The 19,142-nt window shown below is 38.7% G+C and overlaps 1 protein-coding gene across 2 annotated transcripts in view; it reads left to right on the top strand.

The window, feature by feature from the left end:
* Positions 1-18,364, top strand: part of ZNF407 (zinc finger protein 407) — a 342,220-nt gene extending 323,856 nt beyond the window's left edge. For both annotated transcript variants that reach the window (XM_069004333.1, XM_069004332.1), the window contains exon 9: positions 15,814-18,364. In XM_069004333.1, coding sequence (XP_068860434.1) covers positions 15,814-17,165 — 1,352 coding nt within the window. In that variant the 3' untranslated portion in view covers positions 17,166-18,364. The remainder of the gene's footprint in view (positions 1-15,813) is intronic.
* Positions 18,365-19,142: the final 778 nt, after the last annotated feature.

The following is a 19,142-nucleotide window of genomic DNA, read 5'->3' as shown; positions in this document are numbered from 1 at the left end:
TTCCCTGTACTGTGCACTGGAGGCAACAAAGCCATAGATGCAAATCATGGTAATGGAAGTACTTGATCTGCTGGCCAAGTAGGGATTCATAGAAGGTGATGGAGACAGTGGGTACTGGATAGCTGCAGTGCTGGAACAGTCCGGGTTCTCAAATCCCTTGTGTTATTTACATTGTCAGTGTGGTGCTGCATGATGCTTCAGAAATGGTTAATGGTTTCTGTACATACAGGTTGGGGTATCTAATTCATGGCATTCATATTTAAAAATGTAGATCTTAAGGACTTCACAGCTTGTTAGACCTTTTCAGTAATGTATCTCCATCCTCAGAAATAGGAGCTTTCTTGGGATGACTGTTTAAAGCTATGGAGGGAGTTGCTTTCAAAGTTTGGTTTTCTGGTGTTTGCAGCCCATTTAGATGGTACCTCAGCTGTAGGAACTACACTACCCTCAGACTATTCCAAGGTATAATTCTTTAAATATTTTGGGTTCAAATACTTAATGTTGGTGTGAATGGATTCATAAAAAAAAAAAAGAAAAAAAGGATGTTGAGAAAGAGCTATTGCAGTTGCCCTTCTTTTATTTGTTGTTGTTGTGTGTTAACTACGTTATGTCCCAACCTCTTTTTGAGCAGTTATTTAAGAAAAACTTGGTGTTAAGTTTCCTTTTATTACAAATGCTATTTATACACAAATTGGAGCAGATCATGATACAGCAAAGAACTTTTTACACTGCATAGATTGTGCAGCAAAATAGTGCTTTATCAGCATTACATGCCTCAGTGAGGAATGTTTTGCAGTTCTAAATCTCATCATTATGAGAAGAATCTTATCTAGATACAAAGATTTTACTGGAAACTATTGAGCTAGGCTGTTGTCATCTGACTGAAAATGAAAACATGTTCATGATAATTAGACAAGGGGGATTAATGAAAAACCCACACTGTACATACTGTTTACATACAACCTCAGAGATCTACTTCATCAGTTAGATCATGGTCACATTCATTTTTGCTTCCTTGCCATGGGACAATCCCAGAAATTATGGGCAATCCTTTGCCCTTCTGCACTTAAACTCCTTGTCTACAAACACGATGCAAAGTGAAGGTGGTTGATGTTTCACAGAAATGAAGCACATGGTGTGACAGGCCCATCTGGCCAGCTTTATGAAACAAAAGTGCCCTATAGGATCATCCTTGCCTTTTGTTCCACACGACGCTGTTCAGGCGGCGGGTTTGTGAATGCTGCTGGTGGAGTCTGCAAACCTCGATTTATCTGACTGCTTCCTCTCCTGTTCTGTCAATTCTCACATGCACTGCAAGCTTCCCTGCCCCCACGATTTCCTCCCTTTACCCAGCCCTTTTCCCCAGACAAATCTGAGGCAGAACCTCCTAGCAATTTTCCAAGGTTCTGGGCTCTAAGACTAAACTAATTTATTTTTGAATTGCAGATCAAACATAAACTGCAAAGAAGCATTTAATCAGTTAGGAGAAGCAAGGGTATGGCTTGTTTAAGTCCCAGAATCCATAAACCTGTAATCATTTTATTATATTGGTGTCAGTTTTCATTATTTTCATAAATGGGTGTTCCCTGCTTAATGCACAATATTTGCATCTGATGAACCAATGAGTTTAAACATGGTTTGTTTTAATGCTTTGTGAATTTGCATTCAAATTCATCAGAAGTAATTCTATTTGAAATCACACAGGGCTAAACACAGTGGTTGTAAATCCATTTGAATTGAGATGCCAGAATCAGCCCATTAATCTACAAAGCTGCAATATAATTTTTGTATGGTTGGTGGGCTTCTGTTCTGTTTTTTCCTGATGAGGCAGGGGGGATACCAAGTGCATGTGTGGGAGGGGAAGTGTTTGAGGAGGTTGTGATAAATTGACCAAGTGGGAGTATATCTTTGTTATGGAAACTGGCCTGTGAAAGGAACATATGAAAGGCCAGAGACCATGGTTTGAGCATGTCTGTCACTGCCACTTGAGGTAGTTGCACAAGGAGAAAGCAAGTAAATAAGCAGATTCCTTAATATTTAGGATGATAGAGATTGGCATCAGCACCTTCCATTCAGTTTTCAGAGTGCCAGAGTTCATCCAGAGCTTGAAGTAGTGCTATAGCCTGCACTTCGTATTTTAAGTCCTCTTGCTAAACACTCCTTGGATTTTTCTGTGGTCTGTTGTTAAAAAGGGAATGAATAAATGCAGCAAGATTCACCTCCAACAGAAACAGGCTCTTTTTGGAAGGAGTGGAGGGGGCTGTACTATAGCAAACAGTGCTTCATTTCTTGAAAACTGCAGAAGAAATCTGTATTTCTTTCAGAGAAACTAGAGGATTGTTTTAATTTCTGTGTTCTTAAATAGACTGAATTACCTGAAATTAATGTTTGTTTAAACTAGTAGTTACCAGATTTGAAGATGAATATATCATTGTCTGAGAGTGCAAAAGAATGTATGTATGAGAGGGATTACTGTCTTAAGAAAAAAGGTTTATCAACATTTTCCAAACTACACATACTTCTTAAATGTAACAATGAAGTTTCTGAGAAAACTATTTAAAGAAAGTAAATAATTCATGTAAAAAATACAAAAATGCAGTTATCCATAATGTACTTTTGATGCCATGAATATTTTTTGCCTTTTCTTTTATACCCCTGTTATACCTTTTTACAACTTCTGTATTCCTAGTGCTTTTGCCTACATTTTTGGACTTGCTTGTCAAGCTAAGAGACTAAACATTTTAGAAGCTTCATAGCTAGAGATCAGTGTGCCCCAGACCCCAAGGTCCTCTCCAGAACACATTCTGTAAACCAAGATAGAACCATCCAGGGGAAGGTTCCTTGGGGAGGGGGGGCTCACTTGAGCCTCTAATTGGGGAATCTTTGATAGATATGCTAATTAGTAAAACCTATAATGTTACACCCCATCTTTTGGGATATACTCGGCGGGGTGCATTTCAATACATATGACCTGGACGTGTGCACCTAAGGATCCTTAAAATAAATACCAAGGTAAAATCCCTTTTCCCCTTCTAACCATGTATGACTCTTGATTTTAAGACCAAGAAAAGGCATCAGTTTAGCCTTTTAGAAGGAATGTATATATTCATGCATTTATTTGAGTAGGTGACGGTTCAAAATGGAATTCAGCTGATACTTTTGAAAATGTAATTATTTTGTGTCATTATTCATGTAATTATTTTGCTTAGTGATAATCAGGCTGAATTCAGTCTAAGAGAGATGTATTTGGCTGACGGCAAAAGTGATTTTTAGCTAAGTTTATGTCTGCCTTCCTCTGCCTTCCTGGTTTGGCCCTTGTGAAGCTGAAATTAAAGAATCTATGTCCCTGTCTTGAATGGCTTAGATTGGAGCTAACAGGGTCCAACTTAGAAAAACATTTAAGCCCATACTTAACATTAGCTGTATGCTTAATTCCCAAAAGTCTAACTACAGGCCCCTTCTTCTGCACTTGCAAGAATTGTGATGAGCAGGAAGTCTGCCATCTGACATCTGTGAAATGAGCTGGTAGACTTGAGTCTTTTTCATAATGAACCAGTTTCCATCTCATAAAATTCTGTAATTGCAGATGGTATCAGTGGACACCTATGACAATCTCAGCAGAGACTGCAGCCCGGCATTCCTCATTATAGGATACATGGACACTGAACTCCTCTCTGCTCATGAACGTGGGGTTGAGTCATTGACAGGGCATTATCAGGAAAATTGCAGTGATGTGACTAGATCTTCACGGTGGGTAAATGGAGTACCTCAACTCTTGGAGTTGACAATAGGCTCTCCTAAGAAATGATAATGCAGTCATTAAGACGTAAAATTGGGACTCAGCACACCTGGGAATTCTTGTGTGACCCTGGCAACACACTTCTTGTTGTTTTTCACTTTTCTGCCTGAAAAGTTAGTATAATGCCTTTTTCATTTTTATGGTGTTATTTAGTGTGTTACCAATTGTGAGCAATTCAGGAGATACAGTTTTAGATAGATGCCATTAGATTTTAAGTCTGTTCTGTTCAGTTTGCATTTGCATGTTCTTTTGCCTAGCACTAGTGGAAAGCAGGACAATTTTATTTTGCTTCTTATGCTACATTGAAGAAATCAGCTTTAAGCAAAGAGACCTAAAAATTTTGCATAAAATTCACTCTATTGTGAAAGAGGCCCTAAAAAAAAAAATAACGTGAAAGAAGAAAAACATTAATTTTGGACTTCTTTTAGCTTGTTCTTTTAGGCACTGATACAATTTTTGTTCTGTGTACATTTTCAAATGTGCATTTTCTTTTGATAAAGAAAATAGTATCATTCAAATACCTTTAGAGTCTTTTTATTTCAGTAGAAGCACTTGAATAATGTTTTAAGGGTACTTGGAGACACAGAAAGAAATGGTGAACCTTGGTGGGTTTTGAAGCACTGGAACATATCCCAAAAGTAATAGCTACAGAATCCGTAAGCCCTACCTGAGACTTACAGCAGCTCTTTCAACCTGTGATGCCATGGGCTGCTCTGAAGCTCTGTAATCTGCACATATTTGAAGTAACAAACCACAAAGAGTCCTGGCCATTTGTCTGCTCCATGCTGGAAGTTAGAAAACTGTGAGCTCACTGAACTACAGTAGCTGGAAAAAGAGTAAGAAGTATTTTTTAAAAAGGTAGCTGAAATAAGAATCTTTTAACAAAAGTGTCAGCATAAGCTGTTAGTTTCCTAGTGGTTTTGAAAATCAGATCTTCCAGATATCTAGCTTCAGGCTTCTGGGGTTGGTTTTTTGTTTGGTTGGGTTTTTTTGGTGGGGGTGTTACTGGGTCTCCATTTTGCCACATATCACAAGCTTTACTGCTTTCATACAAATGATTGCAAATTCCTCTGAAATTTTGTCTACTGTAACAAAAGAATGTGAACTAAGTTCCAGCAATAGTAAAAGTGCTTGGGCTCCATTTGTGCTACCACTACGGATGCTGTACCAGGTCCTAGGTAACAGCAGAATGATAACATTCACTGCAGCATGCATTTTGCTATAGACAAGTGAACCATGGTGTTTTTTAACCACTTGGCATCATTTAGTTAACATGGTTTTAAGCATTACTTGTCGTCAGTGGGAGACAGATATGGATTATAAATCTTTGAACAAGTGCTATCAGAATTAAGAGCTAAGTGGCATTTTAAAATATTTTAGAAAAATATGATCATTATTTAATTTTAAAATATTCCCTCTTTTCCTAGTCTAAGTTGGGTCTCAGGAAGGAAAAAAATTAGAAGACCTAATGAAATGACCTAACAGAGTGGCAGGGGTTGTTTACTAGTCCATATTTGACTAGGATTCATGCTTCTTATGATTGTCAGTCATTGCAAGTTCATTTGGTTTTAAGACTTAAGGCACCACAGTCTTGAGTGAACTTTAGTTCAGAATGGAGATGTTTACAAAAGTTACCTAAGTAGTTCCTGCAGAAGCCCATGTTCCTTTTCAGTGAACTGTTCTGGAATAGCATGGATTTGCAGTATAAATGGTGATGAGTTGGGTTAAGTCATACTCTTAACTACTGCAGTCTATTTGTTCCATCTGGGAGCTTCATTACCCTGGCACTTGAAAGTGGACCAGGTGGCTGAATTGACTTTCCATTTCTCACCATGTCTAACCATCTTCCTGCAGTATGACATGAACATTCTAGTCTTTCATCAGAATCAGATTATGCTTATCTAATAGGGACAAAAATTTTCCTCCCTCTCTAGCATTTGCAGATTATGTAGCCAGAATATCTGCACTTAAACCTTCAATATTTCCATTCAAGTCAGACTTCTAACAGTTCTTGTTTCACTATTCTGAATATTCTTTAGTCAAGATCTCTCTCCTAGAAAGGTCAAGACTTAATTTAGTTGTATCTGTACCAGAACAATGTGCAGCAGACATGTCTTTGAATGTGCAATTAAAAATTACTTTGGCCTGTTTTCTTTTCCTGTTTTACATTTCATAAACTCACATGTAATTTGATGAATGCTGTCATTCTTTAAATTTCTTCAGCATTACAGTTCTCAAGGGACTCCTCTCTCATTGAATATCATTTTTGCATATTTACTTTCTCCACAAGTGCTAGTGTGCAGTAGCACAACTTCAATCTTACATTGTTATTTTCTTATTTACTTACATTACATCCTGCTTTTCTTTGTATTGATGTTAGCGCTTCCAATTTAGTATTAGCTCCATATGCCATCTAAAAGCTGTCGATTTCTACCTCTAGTTAACCAACAATTTAGGTAGTCTTGTCAACACAGTAGTGTGGTAAGCATCCAGCTCTTGAACACACAACTTTGCAGCCAAGTGCAAGCAGCTTGGTGAGGAGGTTCTGAGCCCTTTGGGAGAGCTGCAGCACAACAGTTTACTTTGCATTTCCCATGCAGCCCAGGCACACAGACCATCTTGCAGTTCCTGTATCGACAGTGCTCAGTGACAGCCCAGAAAGCACCAGCTTTGGTATCTTCTGTCTTTTTTCATCTACCTCCTGCCTCGTGCTTTCTAACACTGGAAGTGGAAGATAGTTCGTTTAAGTGCTACTCCATCAGTAGCACTGAAAATATATTTCTGTCAGCAGAAGGGTCAATTACATGAGCAGCTCTTCCTTTGAAGATATTCTGGAAATATGCTGCTTCCATCCTTCACCAGAGGTGAACCATGAAAAAAAGACTTTGTCACGAACTTGACCCTTTGAAGTGGTATAAAAGAGTTGCCCATCTCTCCAGCCTCTGTTTCCCATCCAACCTCCCAGAACCAGCACGTACCCCTGCTTCATGCTTCCTGAGTAATCCCAGCATTACTGCTAGGCCTGTGACACTCTGAGGTGAAAAATCAGTATGTTTTCTGACACTCATAATTTTGGGCATGGTAAGCGTTGGTGCTGTCAAGTGCCTCAAGAAGAGTGAGGGGCCAGCAAAGGGGAAGGCCTGTGCACAGAAACTGTCCTATCTATAACCAACCCTATTCCTTCCTCCTCAGATGTTATTTCCCTTGCACTGAGACAGACTTTTGGGGTGGGAAATCTGATGTCAGAAGTTTGGGAATTGCCTTCACAATTAATTCACCTTCATCTTAAGCCAGGTACCACTGTGGAGGCAGCTGTACTTGTGGCTTATCCTGTGCTGTGGTTACACATGTAAGGCTGAAGCGTCTAATCATGTTGGGGCTTTTTTCAAAACACAGGTTGGCATGACCTACAGCTTTCAGACTAAATTATTGTAGTGCTCCTTCCCAGCTGTAGATCTATTGCGAAAATACATAAATATTATTTGCCACTGGCGTTACACTTGATGCTGTAAAAGCAAAGAAATAGATCTTTCTCCACTGAAAACGTGTAAAGTGAAAACTATAAAAATCCCTTTCCTTGTTTTCTTCTTAAACTGGTTGTAACACTCTCTTCCTCTCACTGTGCCAGACTCTACAGTTTAACTAAATGTGTGTCACTCCTCCAGTTTTCTTTCCTATATTCCCAAGCAGGTGAGAGACTAAAAGGAAAATATCAACTGTATGTCAGTGCCTAGATACAAAGCTGCAAAATTTAAGTTATGAAGCTTGCCCTTTTTAGCAAAATCTCATATTGGGCCAGTATAGTTCCTTCCTCATTGCAGTTTATTGCTTCTAATCATGTGAACTAGGGATCATTCCAGTATGATTATGCTGAAGTCCACAAAAGAGAATACACTTATCTCTTCCAATGTTTTGGACATTGAAACAGAATATTTTTTTCCAGGTAAGATAATGCATTAATTACTTCAATTATTAGATGAGCATTAGCTTTTGATATAAGCCATCCCATAGACTCCTGACACTTTGCATGCTGAGCAGTCTTGTCCTTGAAGTTACTGTAGAGCACAATGATCAGAACTTACCGCTGATGTTTTGTTAGCATTTACCAGCAGTATCTTGGCAGAGGGTGACCTCCAGTACTGTCTCTAAACATTTTCAATTTACAGACTCAAGAATTTTTGCTGCCTTTGCCTCTCATTCTTTTGAGGAGGTCAGCCCTTTATGAATTTGCCACAAGAAAGAAGTTCAAAATACCCTATATACTTAAACAGCTTAATAGGAATAGAGTCGCAATGAACATGCGACATACAATTCATTTTAATATTTATAGAAGAAATTCATGTTGTTTTAAGTGTACACAAGCAGCTGCTGTCATTTGGCTATGAGCAGATGTTAGACCTCCGAAAGCTTCGCAGATAATTAAAATACTAACAGTTAGTGTTTTACCCCAGCTGCAGGTTCTGTTTACTGTAAATTTGATTTTAATGGTGCCTCTGTGCAGTTATTGAATAGAGGTTTGTTTTCTACTATACATGCAAAAGTGTCTACAATGAAGACAAATGGTTATTTCCCATAATTTATTCTGGAGAGATATGAATATAGCTGTAACGTAGTTGAGTTTATAAGTGAAATACAGATATGGCTATCCCATTTGAAATGGTGGTTTCTGCTGTGTTAACTAACAAAAAGAACTAGGGAAACTTACTATTTGTAGTTATTCCCAAGCGTTCCTCCTAAAAACTGCTGCGCTTTTTAAATGGGTTGAGATGTGCCCTCAAGCAAAGAACAGGTGCTTCTTTTTACTGAAAGGGTGCATAAATCAGAATAGATAAATACAGAGAATCATGATACTCATAGTTGATAGGTATGCCGAAGAATATAATTTCTGCTTGATCATTTAATAACATGATGTGTTATTTTAGGTATTCCTTACAAGTGTCTGTTCTCTTTAGTGCATATATGTACATCAAACATTAGGGAAGGCCAGCCATTTTCGGAGTTAATCCCAAGGGCCTGATTATGCAAACACAATGCATAATGCAAGCAACCATGTTTAGTCCCTTTGAGACTATTGAGGCTAACTATGGCAGTAAGCAGTACGCTTGATAAATAAATGTTTATAAAGCCAGGATCTGAATGTATATATTCTTGAAAAACAAAAACTTTTGCTGAGATAACAATGACAGAAAGGGTTTTTCCTTTTCTTGACAAAGCTGCTAGTGTCTGGGACTATCCCTGTTTCAGAAATCCAGATCGTTTTCCCTATGAGCAGAGCTTGATGGGTTTTTCCCCTGATTTTTCTCAAATTAGTTTCTTATTTTTCTTATTATATTGTATGTTCTGTCTGCCTAGGAAACAGAAATCCCTGGTTTGGCCAAGCACAACGAGAACCCCTGGAAATTTGGATTCTGATTTAGGAGTGCTAAAAAATGCACTTTCCATTTGCACTGCAGGGGATAAAACAGAAAGAGTGCATCCGAGTATCATCAATGTCAGTTGTTCCCAAACTGAGGGCCAGAGTAGTCTTTGAAGCTGGACTGCCAAGAAATGTCCAGGCTGGCTGTCCTCATCTCAAGCTGCTAAACTGCACTGGAAGAGGTAGCTGAAATACTCCAGATACATTCCTGATGCTGCTTGCCTGTGTAGGTAATTGCTGCAAATGCCACAGAGAGGTTTTTGCTCACACGTCGGAGTTGAGAAGAGCAGCCTGCATGGTGGCAGATAGGTAAAGAGAAAAAGTGGTTTGCAAGAAAACCAGTTGCTCTGCAGGTTAGGCAGCTGTAAATTCTGCATGCTAACACTGTACATGTTTGCCACGATCAGTGGGAGTTTTGGTATGTATATTTCTATTTGCATACCTTCTGTAACACTGGGCTCTACAGTGTTCATTTTTGACCTTGAGTGCAGGAAAAGAGAAACTGAATTTTTTCCTAGAGAAGATCTTTTCCCAAAGGTTAACTGGACGCTGAAGGGAAACTAAACCAAACTGAACAAACTGCCTAAACACCCCAATTGAATGGCTTGGCTGTTTCTTTTGGTGGTTGTTTTCTCTTTTGTGTCTTTTTTTGGTCGTTGACATAGTTCTGTAAGATGTGAAAGGTAAAAATAGCAAGCAGGAAATTTCAGTCTGTTTTTCAAAAGAAAAAATATTACAAGAGTACTTTCTTTCACATTTTTAAAAAGCTGGAGGACATCTGCTGCATTTTAAGATACCTTAAATGTTAAAACTTCATCCTTTATTCAAGCAGTTCTTAGAAGACCTAGAAGTTTCCAAACATGATTGAGTGGTTAAGGATAAAACTAGAAGCTAAGGTTTTTTTGAGTTTCAGCATTGCAACATGACATTACTGGATTTTTAAGTATAAAATGAACTATGAACATCATTTGGGATTTTTATGTTGTTGGGGTTTTTTTGTTTGTTTGTTTTTTTCAGTAATAATATGTTGAAAGGGAAAAAAATGAAGCCTTGCTGTATTGGTATCTCTTGAGATTTATGTACTTTGCATCAATGGTGGAATTTTTTATGTCTCTTAGAGAGCTGGTTAAGTCCCCTATAGGTATACTTATTTGTATTGCTTTACAAATATTTGCTGCCTTTGTGGACATAATAGTTGTAGCAGGGCCATTTTGGGTTGCAGATTTATTTCACTTCTCGGTTTGACCCATCATCTGTTCTTTCTTTCAGCAGAAGACATGAATGAGCCTTCACAACCTCTTATTTAGTAGCTTAACTAGCTGGTTTTAAAAATGCTGGCCCATGCATTGCTTGCACATAAAAGCCTTACAAATGATAAAGAACAGTTTTTACTGTGGTCAAGGAACAGAGATCTGAAAAATGCATCTTATCATTATGGCCTCTGAAAATCAAGGAAATCCTGAAGTTATGACGTTATGCCACAGTTCTTAGACTGCACTTAATTAATTGAAGTAGAGATCATTACAAAAATAATTAAAAGAAAACAGAGCAGAAACTTGTAGCTTGGTCAAGGCGTAAATTGTATTACTCTATGAATTTGAAAACTGGACTTACTATACCATTCAATATATTGTTCTGCCATGTAGAGAATAACTTTTAAAATAAGAAAATCAGTTGCTTGTTGAAGTGATGTTAGACATAAGCCGAATTTTTGATATCTTTTAAATTCCTTACAGGCTGTATTTAATTGAAGGAAAAGATGTTTCTTTGCGTTCACATTATTTAATATTTGTTGCATTTTAGCAGATACGAAATGTTTGTTTGTGTCAATATATAATATACCTAATCACCAAAGTATGAAAAATTAAGTGTTGCTTAATAGGGGACTATAAATCAGGCCTCCTAGAACTTTTACGGAAAAGGAAAAATAGCTGTTTTAAGATAGCTGTGTAAATGCAGATCATTTCCATCGCCATAATAGATTATTTCATTTATGACTTACTGCTTTGTCCTAAAGGTGCTCCTTGTGAAGGATGTCCTCAGCCCGGCCTCACCACACACAACCGCTTGCTACAAGTTTTGGGGAAGGATTAGAATTCTAAAGAGGCTGCTGGCTGAGAGCAAAGTGGTGCTTTACATATAATATTAGCCCAGACTTTCCTCACGCATTATGCGTCTCTTTCTGAGACAAGTCTCCTTAATGCCATCTTTATCTGCTACACGATGCATGAAATCTACTTTCTGTTTTAGAACTGCGGCTGACCCCCGACCCCACAAGTGGCGCCACAATGTGACCTTTCTATTGTCATCAGCTTTCATTCTCCTGAAAATTCTATGAATTTTTATTACAAGTTTTTTTAAACCAAGCTGAGGCTTCAACAAATTACTTGACACAGATGAGATGAAGTTGTTGAAGTAGTGTTAGATAAGTTTTACTGCCAGCATGTGTGCTGCTGAACAGTACAAAGCCAGTGTCCTACAATGTCATACACCAGTAACTGCTGAGCCTACTATTGGATAAATACATCATTTTATGGAACATTGATTGTTCTATAAACCCAATGGAGTATTATGCTCTATGATCAAACCATTTAGATTGTGTGTAGAGCACAGAAAATGCCATATTCAGGATGGTACTAAAAGTGCCATTTGTGTATTTTATGGATGTCATTACGGGGGAAACTTCTCTCTGTAGGCCCTGTTTACTGCAAAATTTTTTAGTCTGTAATGACATTTTTCATTCACAACGTATGCCTTCAAGAGAGGGGGCCCTTGTTTTATTTGTTTCATTCGAGTTTACTGCACAAATCCTGTACATTTTAATTAAATGTAAGCTTAACAAAAAAATAAGGTATTTATTCTGTGGGGAACAAATGATGACAGTAACAAAAGAATAAAACAGACACACAAAAGGAAGTCAGGTATTGAGTAAGAGAGAGGGGAAAAGGTACTAAGCCCTATTTGTAGTTTCCCAGATGCACATTAAACATCAAAGCATTTCTTTTAGCCCTTTTTCAGGAGTTTGTGGTCTGAGAGAATTAAAATAACCTGCAAATATGGATTTAATGTCTAAAATATTCTGACATTTTCAAATAAAAAACTAACAGTCGCTCAGGACCCCAACTGATAAATAATGGCTCTGCTGAAATGACAGACTTCTTGGAAAGAAACCAATTCTCTGATCATTGCACCCCTAGATATGAAACACCTCCTTACAAATTGTCTGAATATGAGCTCTGGTATCATTATATTTTGTCATTTTAATGCCTATTTGTGTATCTTCTTAATTTGCAATGACGTGCAATCAGCAACAAGTCCACTTTTCCTAATATTAATGTGGGCTTGTATTGCAGCTTATGTTTGCCGTGTCAGCCAACACTTACCCCTTCTCTTTACCCATTTTTAAGAGGGGGCGAGAGGCAGGCTGGATTTACTGGGACAACGTGGTTTGTTGCTACATACAGTCCAATAATGTGACATTCCTTAAATACATAAAAATTCTGACAAATGTTGTGTTGGATTCCAGTGCTTCATTATAGAAATAGCAGCTAAGCCTCAAAATCTGTTGTTTTCTAAATATCTTCCCTACTTGGCTTTTCACTGTTAAAACAAAAGAAAACCAGTAAAATCTGCAATTCATATTTACCCTGAAAAATCACTAAAATTGAAGTTGATGCTCTCAGTAAATTCTTGGTCATAGTCCAGTTAAAATTTAAAGTTACAGTAGATTCACATTAGTTTAAATGACACTTGAACTTCTACACAGCTCAACATTAATTCATTATAGTTGAAATGGAAGAATCTTCAGTGGGTGAATCTTTTACAATCTGATTGAGGCTGTTACATTTTATAGGAGCCATTTTTCAAAGCAGTACTGACAGCACTCGAAGTTATTAAATTGCTGAATCAAAAGATGGACCTGCAATCGCATTTATGAACTGTGATGGAATAGCTGGGGTTGCACTGAGCTGAGGTTAAGATGTTGGTGTAGTTAAGCTTCATCACACCCCTCAGTGACAGCAGTATTTACCCATGTAGTTTACTTTAATGGTCAGGAAGTGGCTTAACTCACCTCTGGATTCAAATAGATTAAGTAAGCAGTCAGAATGGCATAATTATCAGTGCTGCGAGGGATTCACCAGATAGCTCTTCACCCAGGAGACTTCCCATTCAATTGCACAGTAAAGACTGCAGTTGCATGGATTCACAGGCACGGCATTTATTTGAGGAGATGAAAACAGGGCGAATTTCCTTTTTCTTTCCCTTCCCCAGACCAGACCGATACACTGATGCTGCTTTCTGTACATAAATTATTATGATCTTAGGAGAAAGATGTCATGATTTTACTGTGTGTGCATGTGAAAATTATGATTGTAGAGTTATTTTGATTTTGAAATCCAGTGAAAAATGCACGATTTGTGGAGTTATTTTGATTTTGTGCCACATCATTGCCAGGCTCCTCTTTTATCTTGTCAACAAAGCAAGATTCCTGAGAGAACTACTTATACTCTGTTATAAAATGCGGAGGAGCTAAGATAATTGTCATTTGATGTTGATTTCCCCTTCCTATTTTTCTGCTCCTTGGGGGGTCATGTGAATGTCAGTGCCTACAGAGAGCACAGGAAAAGTGGGAATAAGAAACAGTCGTACCACAGTAAGCTTACTTCTTGCTTATACCAGACAAAATGTACTTCAATTGCATGTGCCAGATTTTTATGCAGCATCACCTGGAAACACTCTAATGGTTTAAATCATTAATTTTCTTTTCCAAAGATAACCTGCCTTGCAAACTAGGAATAAGAAAGTTGTGTAACATCAGTTTAGACTTGTGCAGGTGATTTGCAGCATTTCAGCTTGACAAAATTACTTCTTTGTGCTTCACAGTACAATTCTTTACCAGAAGCTCTGTAATAGAAAAAAGGATAGGTGGGTGGATGGATGGATGGATGGATGGATGGATGGATGGATGGATGGATGGATGGATGGATGGATGGATGGATACCAGTATAAGAGCTCACTCTTTAAATTATTGATGTTATTTTTGAATTTTAGCTTGATATGCACCTTAACATATCAAGTTGCTAGAATCTGCAAGGCACCAAGTACTCAGTATTGGAGTAAATCAGCTTCTAAGTGTGAACTTACCTTTAAGCAAATGAGTCTGTTTCTTAGAGCCCATTTTAATTCTCTGTGGGATCAGGGTCTGACAGCTCTATGCTTTGAGTGAAAGAGCCCCTTTAGACCAGCTTTAGTATAATTTTCTTGGTCTCTTGAGTTCAATGAAGCACATTGTTCACTAGAACTGGCTTGGAAAGTACAGTGCTAGCCTGAAATTTCACTGTAAGTGTTGCTTTTTTTTCTTGCCTGTTTTTATCCCAAGCAAGCCATGGCATAGCTATTTGCGTTAGTGATAAGATGCTACATCTGTTATTCCAGAGATGTGATTTCAGTTTGTGTAGGTGAATTTAAACTGGAGTGTGGGTGTGGGTAGTCTTAGCAGCATGGACTTAAGCAGCCTTCCCAAGGCCCATCTAGCATTAGACCCTCACCTTGTTTGCAATGTCCAGCACCCACTCTTCTCTCTGTGTGCACTGGTTGTGTCCCAGAGCTTGCTCCCAGCACATGGAGGAGCTTCATGGGTGCTTCTGGATGGCAGTGCCATGGGGAGACAGCTAGGGATAGAGCTGTCCTTCCATGGACGTCCACAAAGCTGGTCACAGGGCCTTCTCATTTATGTCTTCCCTAAAAGGTGCAGGCCCTGCTTGGAGGTTGATGGCCTTGACCATGTACAGCCTTGGGCACCATTTGCCTTGCTGAAGCTTTATTGTTAGTGGTGAGAATTGAGAATGAAACCTTCAATGACACAAAACCAAACTGGGTGGCACAGCAAGCAGCTGGAATATGGAGGTTACAGATATTACAGTTTGTTAATTGATTTAATGCAGAAATAATTAAGATGTGTGTTTGGGGTTTCTCTGGATGAGATTTTATAGAATATCCTGCTTGGGGTAAGAAAACTACTGAATGTTTTCTCCAGGTAACTGGGCTAGTGACTGAGTCAGTCACATATGCTGGAGAAGGTGCTGGATGGAAAAGGAAGGGGAAGACAATGTCATCAAAATGACAGCATGGCAATCACCTCACTAACAAAAGCAGGGTATTAAGAAGATCACAGGGTATTAAGAAGATCAGCCACAGTTTTTCACACCAAGATATGTTTAATGTAATATACAATCCTGAAATTCATTACTGAAATACTGAAATATCACCGATAAGATCGTCTATAACAGATGTGTTAATGTCTTTTAACTGTATACTGTATTTATCTGGGCTTCTTTTATACAGAATATTTTTAAAGACACATTTAAATTGTTAATAAGCTGCAGAATTGTTACACTCAGCAATTATTTCAACCTGTAAATATGTTATTTGGAAAACATGCAAATCGGTTTTGTTCATTTGCTCATTTTATCTGTGTTTTCTGCCAATGAAATCTAAAAATTGTCAAGGAATTTTTTTCCATTTAAGCTACAATTTGTTAAAGTAATGAACTGATACTTGCCATGATACCACATTAACAGCGTATTTTGTCTTGTAGGCATTGTGTCCAAGTCCTATGAGTGCCGGCTGAAGGGGCAAGGAGCAACTTTTGTGGAAACCACGAGTCCTTTTACCGCGGCAGCACTGGGAGAGGTTTCCCCAGTGAAGGAGAAGACCTTTCGGGGCAGCAGGAGACAGCCACAGTCGCCCGAAGAAGTTCAGCAGTTCATTATTATTCAAGGCTATGACGGCGACTTTGCCATCGACGCCTCCGTGGAAGAGACAGCAGCAGCCACCCTGCAGACGCTGGCAATGGCAGGGCAGATGGCCAGGGTGGTCCACATCACAGAAGATGGGCAAGTCATAGCCACAAACCAGAATGGCTCCCACGTGAGTAGTGTGGTTCCGGAGCAGATCCTGACGGAGCAGCTAGCAGATGGTGCCACACAGGTGGTGGTGGTTGAAGGAGCGGGAGCTGACATGGAGGAGGCTGTTCAAATAGACGCAGTTCCTGACTCCAGTAGCGCGGTACTGCAGCAGATAATGCGGCAAGAAGTTTTAGATGCTTCTGAGGCTGCAGTCCATCCTCCAGAGTCCTCCTCAGCATTAGATGCCCTGCTTTGTGCCGTGACAGAGCTGGATGAAACGGAAAACAAATCTGGACTCCTTGACAGATGCAGGTCTGGTCACAAAGACTTCTTGCAAATGCCGAACCCAGAGGTGCCCAGCATTCCCAGTGATGCAGAGGGACAAGAAATACAAATGTTCCATGAAGTTCAGGAGACTCAGGAAGATACCAAACCTATGGAAGTAGTGACACGGGTCATGCACCCATCGGCTCTAATTGCATCTCAGGAGAGAGCTCAGGCTGCCTTCAAGAATGTGGTGCAAGGAGTGTTGCAGTTTGCTGTGTGTGACACGGCTGCAGCCGACCAGCTCATGAAAGAAGGTGTCACCCAGGTCATTGTAAATGAGGAAGGAACTGTGCATATGGTAGCTGGAGAAGGCTCTCAGATAATTATGCAGGAAGCTGGTAGCCACACGCTCAGTGTCCAGAGCGAACACATGGATTTAGTGGAGTCGGATGGGGAAATATCACAGATTATTGTCAGTGAAGAATTAGTTCAAGCCATGGCTCAGGGTTCTGATGGTGACTTCTCTGAAGGTGCAACGCACTACATTGTCACAGAATTGCCACCAGACATGCAGGATGAGCCTGGTGTGTACTCACATGCTGTGATAGAGACAGCTGGGCCCCAGGACATTCTGCAGGCTGGTACTGCTATGAAAGCAGACACTGTAGCCCCTGATAGAGCGAGAGAACAATTAACAAGCATGGTCATTTATACAGAGGGTGGCTCACAGGTAATTCAAGGCCAGAGAGATTATAACAAAGTACAAGAAGCATGAAGAGCTTCACTCGTAGGCTGGGTGCAGAGCAGAGCTGGATATTACCAGAATCATGGAGGCACTGTATTCCTGGAATGTTTTCTGTGAAGCCTTCTCAGTAGAACCTCCTCCTAGCCAGGTAACAAATACGTACCCTGCTAACAGGAGTTCACTGAAGAGGATAATACAATTTCATTACAATAGCTCTAAGAACTATTATATGGGATTATTATAAAACAAGAGTACTTGGGTACAAAACAGGATAAAAAGCCTCCCACCCAAAGTAGGAATTGTTCTGTTCAGTGCTTTCTTTGTTGATTTTTTTTGTCTTAATGTTGTTTTTTCTCAGGGTAATTCCCTGCCTTCTGTCATTTTTGTATAACATAATCACAAGAGTAAAATAATTGCACTTACATGTACATTTTGTGAACAGATAAATATGCAAAAAAATACAAACCCCACAATAGCAAGGTGAACAGGTAAGCTTACATACAGTATTGGGTGCCCTTCTTCATTTTAAACTAGAACAGGTGACATTTTGCTTTCTAAAATCTTACTTTAAAACATGCTTGGCTAAAAATAAGTCATCAAAACAAGGATTTTTTTGCATCTAAAATGAAAGTTTTCATAGTACTTTACTCTTTCAAGGTAACACATAAGACTTCCCCTAAAGAAGAGCTCCAAAAAGCTACACTTCAGAAAATCCTTGATTACACATATTCGGGAAGAAGAACTTGATGCCTGTAACTTCCACTTAATTTTAGATGAGAGTCCTACATAAGAAATGTGCATTTTTTGAAAAAAATATTGTCACTGTCAGTGTTTTGCTTTTCTTCTAAATAGTGCTTCATATAAATACCATTTTGCAGTTCATTTTGTGAGCTACTTCTCAAATGTTAGGAGGATTTTTTAAGAAAATTCTGACATTGACATTAACAAGTAGGGGGGAAAAAAAGGTGACCTTGTATTTCTTGCTTAGTCCAGAATGTCAGTTATTTACTTGTGGATATACTGCAATTGTTCAATGCAAGTTCATGTTGAAAAGATTTGTTTCATGATAAAACTGCTTCTGTTTCTTTAGAAAAATTGTAAAATATAAACTGGCAAGGTTTGGAGATTTTTTTTTTGTCTTTCAAATAAAATGTTAGCATTTAAATGAAGCATCATGATTTTTAATATTAAACAATAAACAGAACTGGCATTCAGCAGGAGCAAACGAATGCTATCTGTTATGTCTGTGCATTTTCTCTTTCCTCTTTTCCTTTCTCTAGCTTGCTAGATAGATAAAGATAAAAGAATCTAATTTCTGAAGTGTGCCTCATGCATGCTTAATATAATTGTCTAAGTGTTTAGGGTATAAGCCATGCTGACTCTAGAGATAACTCAGTTTCCTATCATGTTTAATATCTTAAAATTATCAACTGTAAGAAAGTTGGGGTGGGGTAAAACAATAGTTCCTTCCTGAAGCAACTGTTTAAAAATGTATTTTCTGATAGGGCTGCTGAGAAAAGGTGCTTCATTCTGGGGCTGTAAGATCCTGCTGCCTCTTCATCTCTTATTATTATTATTATTTTTCAAATTTTCCAGGAGTTGAGGTTGTGTCTTTGTCAACCCCCCAAAAAAGTAAATTTCAAGTTAGACATCAAGATTCATAATTAGGCGAGTTTGACTTGCTCATCTTTCTTAAAAGTGACAGGCTGTTCACTTACTCTTAAATACTGTCTTCAGCAAACAGTGACAGGATCAACTCCCGTTTGTTATCAGGAAAAAGGTGACCTTTACAAAATGATGGCCCTCTGCAAGACTCTCACAGATGTTCAAAAAACTGAATGTTTTTCAGTGGAAATATTTCTTCTTGATCATTTCTCCTGTTAACTGTAGCCCTGTGGTCTTGCAGCTTGGATGCTAATTCTTCGCTGTGCTTAGTCCTGTATGGCTAACCTTTCTGCTGCAGTACAGGGTGTTGACACTGACATGCTGCAGTTTACCATTTGTGAT

This window comes from Aphelocoma coerulescens, chromosome 2 (genome assembly GCF_041296385.1).
Source record: "Aphelocoma coerulescens isolate FSJ_1873_10779 chromosome 2, UR_Acoe_1.0, whole genome shotgun sequence".
Classification (NCBI taxonomy): Eukaryota; Metazoa; Chordata; class Aves; order Passeriformes; family Corvidae; genus Aphelocoma; species Aphelocoma coerulescens.
The sequence above is the reverse complement of the archived record's forward strand: the minus strand, read 5'-3'. Positions and strand labels throughout refer to the sequence as shown.